General features: G+C 33.2%; 1 protein-coding gene across 3 annotated transcripts; it reads right to left on the bottom strand.

The window, feature by feature from the left end:
• Positions 1-3,703: 3,703 nt before the first annotated feature.
• On the bottom strand, positions 3,704-5,650 carry LOC127121637 (EID1-like F-box protein 2). Of its 3 annotated transcripts, none has more exons than XM_051052095.1 (3): positions 5,483-5,603; positions 4,845-4,888; positions 3,704-4,634 (listed from the first exon to the last, which is right to left on the bottom strand). In XM_051052095.1, exons 2-3 carry the CDS (start codon positions 4,845-4,847, stop codon positions 3,879-3,881), a joined length of 759 nt encoding a protein of 252 aa, XP_050908052.1. In that variant the 5' UTR covers positions 4,848-4,888; positions 5,483-5,603; the 3' UTR covers positions 3,704-3,878. The 3 variants fall into 3 exon arrangements, with proteins under 3 accessions (XP_050908052.1, XP_050908059.1, XP_050908057.1); XM_051052102.1 differs by having other exon boundaries at positions 4,732-4,888; positions 5,483-5,600; XM_051052100.1 differs by lacking the exon at positions 4,845-4,888 and having other exon boundaries at positions 5,483-5,650.
• Positions 5,651-6,000: the final 350 nt, after the last annotated feature.

A 6,000-nucleotide genomic window follows, 5' to 3' on the forward strand; every position in this document is an offset into this window, starting at 1 on the left:
AAGATTCTGAAGACTCTGAAGATACTGAAGATCTAAAGCCAGACTACTGACGTTGTCAAGGTTCTGACCAAAGATTCTGAAATTTTTGAATCCATCTTTATGTTTCTTCATTTCATGCTTCATCAACTTTCATTAGAAGCCAATGAACTTGAAGATAAGATCCAATGGAAACGTGATCAAATAATACATAGTACAAATCGAACATCCTTTATATTACCTAATTTCGTAGGCAAGGACAGTACTATACATCACACCTGTCACTGATTTTGTGGGCGAAGGACAGTACGCAATATCACTCCTTTCCCATCCAACAATGGACAACCGCTCTATGAGGTTTCTCCATTTTACCCTCCAACGTTCTTCTTCTTATGCTATATAAGTGAGACTTGGAGACTTGAAGAAAAATGTCGGTGACATAATATTTTCACAAGTCTATTTTCTTTGTGAAAATCTATCATTTGTTTGTATACAGTTTTTCTTTAAGTGTTTTTTATTCATTTGTGTAAAATCTGCTTGTATAGAAGCATATTGTAACACATAAAATATTATTCAAACTGTTTGTTTGATTCCCGAGGAGGTTATCCTTGAAAAGACAAAGAAGATTGTTCTTTATGAGTCCTTAAGGAGACTAGGGTATAGTTGGATCCTTGAGAAGACAAAGAAGGTTATTATTTGTGGTTATTGTAATATGTTGATTATAGTGGATTAAGTTCTTGTATATAAGGCAAAATCACCTTGGCGGGTGGACTGGAGTAAATTTGAGTTTCAAGCGAACCAGGATAAAAATGATTGTGATTTTATCTCTTTGTTATTATCTTGTTAGTGGTGTTCTTATTTTGGGAAATTTTTTTGCTTGTAAAACCCAATTCAAACCCCTTTTCTTGTGTTTTTCACACCTTCAACTTTGACCCGACAAACTTGACGGTTGACTTCCTGTTGGTTCCGTGCATGATCTATTTGTAATTTGACTCCCCTACGAACCCTCACCATACTCACACTGTGAAGGATCACAATACACATCACTCTCCTCACCCTTTCTGCTCTTCTTAACTCCCCTCTTTGACTTGTACTTCACCGGCGATAGACACATAGAAGTTGTGGATGGATGTGTTAGTTCCCAAACCTTTTTCTTCAACATCCTATGGCCTATAATATCCAAAGTATTGAAATATGTCTTCAACTTTTCACACTCTGCTTCTAAATCCAATTGTGTACCACTTTCTTCATGACTGATATCATGCTCTTCAATGTGTAATTTCTTCCAAAAAATATGAATTGGATCTAAAGGAACACAATTGCCTTGTATTTAGAAACCAGCATGTTAGCACACACAAGGTAACCCATGTGTTGTTCTAATGAAGCAACCATAAGCATTTTTGCTTGTACCAATAAATTTTACCTTTTCTAGTTCCTTCCTAATGTGTTGTATACACTGCTTTGAAAATAAATCGTGTAAGTTGGTATATAACGGAGTGTTATACCAATGCTCAATATTGACAATACTTTTTTGAAACGAGACCCTGATTGAACCTAGCTGCAACTTCAACATGGTGTTCACAACATCCCAGCTTCGACATAAATCTCCTTAGCTTGTAGTCAACATGTTTTTTTAGTCTCCCTAATTAAACCATAATGAGTCAACATGATAAGTTATGCTTAGTAATGTAATGGCATAAAAAAGAAGTTTGCGTACCTGTTTGTTGTTGTGTTCCCTAAATGATTGACTTTGTTAGTCCAAGCAACAACAAACCTTTCTTTATAAGGTGTCAACCATGTTTCACTCACATACTTAACAAACAAAGGAATATCAACACAAACAGTCTCAAAATGCTTCAAGTGTGCGACAAACTCAGTTTCTCTATTAGCATACATGATGTTGTTCCATAGGTCTATGACATGTTAATGTCTTTCTGATTTAACATACTCTTTACATTTCATGCTAACGTTTTTTGAAAAATGGAACGAATATAACAAATGACTTGAATTTGGAAACACAACTTCAACTGCACTCATCAACGCAAATTCTCGGTCATGATGCACATAATAAAAAATCGGATAAATCAAAGTATGTCGGAATGATATCAAAGTATGATCACGATGCACATTACTTATTTGTCTTGTATGTACAATAAAAAATCAACACCAAGTGAAACATATTCAACAACTTCACTGAATCAGGATGAATTCAAAAGATATCAGCAACAATATTTGAGTCTTCCATTTTCTTGTCCAACACATGTATTTTTCTCTATGAATAAGAGTCAACAACATTTGCATTTCTGTCAATGGACCTCTCTTGCTCGCATTGTATGTAGCTCTAGTTCTATACACTTGGGTAACACTGGTGAGGTTTTCTGGATCTTTGTCTTTCAAGGCAGAAACTATGTACCATGGAGCCATGTTGTACTTCGTCATGTCATTCACAAACTGTCTCTCATAACTTTTAGACGATCCAATATGTCATGGCCATCTAAATCCTTAGATAATTTATGATTGTGCAATCCACACCTAACCATCATCTTCCAACCATTACCACTCGGCGCAGATCTCAGCCTAAAAGGGCATTTCACTTTCATACTATAAATACCCTTTAAGGATTTACTACTTTCAGATATTTTTCCTTTTATAATTTCCTCCTCTCTCACAACCCATAATCAATTTATCTTTCCTACCTCGCTTGCCATTTGCAATATAAAAACGAACCGTCACAACAATAATACCATGTTGTAAAATATTTTGTGCTCGGGCTAATACTTCAGATCGGGACTTAAATATTTATCATTTACATCATATAAAAAATATATTATCAATATCATATAAATGCGAGAAAATATTTAATTTAAACTTGTTACATGGAAAACATACTGCTTCAGTGGTGAAGAATTGCATACAACCGATACACGAATCTGTAGATGACCCTGCCGGCTCCGAACAACACAAATAAATTATTTTCTTGTTTTCTGCTTTATTACCGGAAATTTCAAATATATTTAAAATTTCCAAAAGATTTTGTTTTTCTCCCCATAAATTTTGACAATTTCTGATACGAGATACCGGATTTTTTGAAATTTCCGTTTTTTTTTTTTTTGAAATTTTCAAATATTCGGTATAAATGCGTGAATTTGCAAAAATGCATAAAATTGCATATCGGAATTTTCAAAATACCTATCAAAAATTTCATTTTTATATGTTAGTAAGAATGAAAATTTTGAAAGAATTTTTTTTTAATTGATAAATAATAATAAGGGTAATTTAGAAATTTTAAAATTCTGAAAGGTGTAAGATATAATAGGGGATGAGGTACAACAGGGGATCACAAGTTAAATTCCCCCGTTTGTTATCATTTGTTTCATATCTTAATCAAATACAAGTTAATTTGGGTGATATATGGGCCTTAGGTCCAGAAATTTTGTTTAAAATATTTTAAAAAATTAATTTTTAAGAAAATTTATGATTAATTAATTTTTAAAAAAATAAAAATTAAAAATATCAATTTATTCTGAAAAACTATAAAAATATAATAATTTAATTCTGATTTTAAAAATATTTTTAAATATAACCATTAATAATATTATAAATATTACTTGGTGTCAGCTACATGACAGTGACGCGTATTAAATGAGAATGCTATAACACACCTTGTATCTCAGAGGTGCATACCTTCAATGAATTTGAATGAGAAAATGCAACTGAATCAAAACCATTCTTGCAGCAAATCTTGATCCATATGAATTATTGCACTACCAAATTGGCCATTCAGGTTCAGAAATCAACACATCAATAAATATACATGATATACCACATTGATCACAGTAACATCCTTCTATCTCATTCATCAACAAAAATGTTTTGTAAAATACCTGACAATTATCAATATCTTACTCCTTCTCAGACACTTCTTCTGAATCAGACAACGGTAACAAGGTGCAAATCCCAACCATGTGTCCGTTTAGACACACATGATAATCGACGCATTCTTCATACGAACCCAATCTGCAACTAGCCGTCTGCGGTATCATGTTAGCCTGCAGCATGCTCCACAGCCTCGCCTTGCAATACGGACAAACTTCCGTCGAATGGAGCTGAGCTCCTTTGTTAATAAGCATCCTCCTGATGTTTGTAGTCGCAAACGACTTGAAAACTCCGCGGAAGAATCCTATATCTCCTTCTTCGCCTTGGTCAAGATGCTCGCAAGGATCAGACACATACAAAACATCATTTATACATTGCGGCAAAAGAAAGCTCTTTCCCGATGTTTTAGAGAATCGTGTCCTGTAAACGAAATGACCGGGGATATGCACGTTCTTGAACAAACCGCCTTTTTTGCATCCCGAACAGTATATAAGCAGCTTCCCTAAGGCACTCCAGTTTCCATCAATACTGTGAGTTCCGCTAGATTGGAGATCAATCATCATCTTCGGAGCTCTCGTTCGACAAAACTCTTTCCATAAAACTCGCTTGGCAAGATCATCGAACCATTTGCATACACATGAGAGAGTAGCTATTAGCTTCGGGTTCCAATTCAAATTGTTAAACACCAAGAATATCACATCTTCGCTTAAATGACCTTTTGTACATTGGCAAGAAGACGAGTGTACGCATCGGTACTGCTTCGTGAGAATCATTTCCTTCACCTGAAAAAAGTTTGTACAATGCATTTCAATTCAAGCAATAGCATTGTAACCTAAACAAGACTAAACCAATGTTGATAAGTATCGGCTATAGCAGTACTCAGGGCCGTCTTTGAGGGCGTTCAACACGGGATAGCGCATATGCTTAAAATTTGTCACACTTAAACCGTAGATAAATAGGGTCTCCAAAACTTAAAAAGCCTATGACAGTACCATATGATAGCGGAATTTGAACAAACGGCTGATTCCTGCGATCCCTGCGATCCGGGATTGACGATACCAAACTTAATTTTTTCAAAACTCAATAAAAAACACAAATTCAGAGTTTCCCAAATTCCACATGCACAAAAATGATAAAGCAAACGTAGCAGAAAAAGCTCAAAATTGAAAGCAATTAAAATTCAATTCTCTCAAAATCAAACAACACAATCTACAGCACATTGAGTTAGCATGAATCTCTTTCTTTACTAGAGACAAATTCAAAATGACCCATCACTAGATTTCACAGAATCCATACTCAAAATTAGAAATTCATGAAAACATTCTACTTGAATGAAGAAAACCAATCAAATTCAAACCTCACCACCAAAAATTGGATCATGTAAGCTTGCAATTAGATTAAAAACAAACAAAATAAAACCTAGATTGTGTCTTATCTAAGGTTAAAGGAACAAGCTTTATGATCCATATATAAACCCCAAAACCTGAAGGGGTGAAAAAAATGAACAACAAGACATGCAATTGGAAAAAACAAGAAAAGTGTAAGTGTGAAAACAGCCAAACCAACAACAAACAACAAGAAAGAGAGCAACTTGATTGTAAAAATTGCAAAGTAAAGAGGTAATTTTCACCTCTGAGTAGAGGAAATTTGGTCCAAGAAAAGCACAGAAACCAACATCACACTTGAAAGCTGAGAGAGAGAGAGAGGGGGTGGGAAAGGAAGAAGAAATAAATAAATAAAAGAAGAAAATCAAAGTTTTGCAAGAGAAAGTGTAATAATAACAATACTATATTATGATATCTTTATTTGAGAAATTAAAATTTCTCTTTAAATAAAAATTTCATTTTAAATTATGAAATAAATTCAGTATTTTTTATATTTTATATTAAAACCAATTATTATAGTCTCTTTTAAAATAAATTATTTCAAAACATAAACTTTATTTTAATTATTTATTTTTTTATGGACACAAATACAAATTTTATATTAATATATATTCAATTATCTGTTTTTTCATGGACACACATATAAATTTGATGATACCGTACTTGCGCGTATCCATATCCGTTAATAATTAAAAATATTAATTAAATATTCTTTAAAATTATTATATTTGATAAATTCATTTCATTAATAACCACTTAATTT

Source organism: Lathyrus oleraceus, chromosome 1 (assembly GCF_024323335.1).
Source record: "Lathyrus oleraceus cultivar Zhongwan6 chromosome 1, CAAS_Psat_ZW6_1.0, whole genome shotgun sequence".
Classification (NCBI taxonomy): domain Eukaryota; kingdom Viridiplantae; phylum Streptophyta; class Magnoliopsida; order Fabales; family Fabaceae; genus Lathyrus; species Lathyrus oleraceus.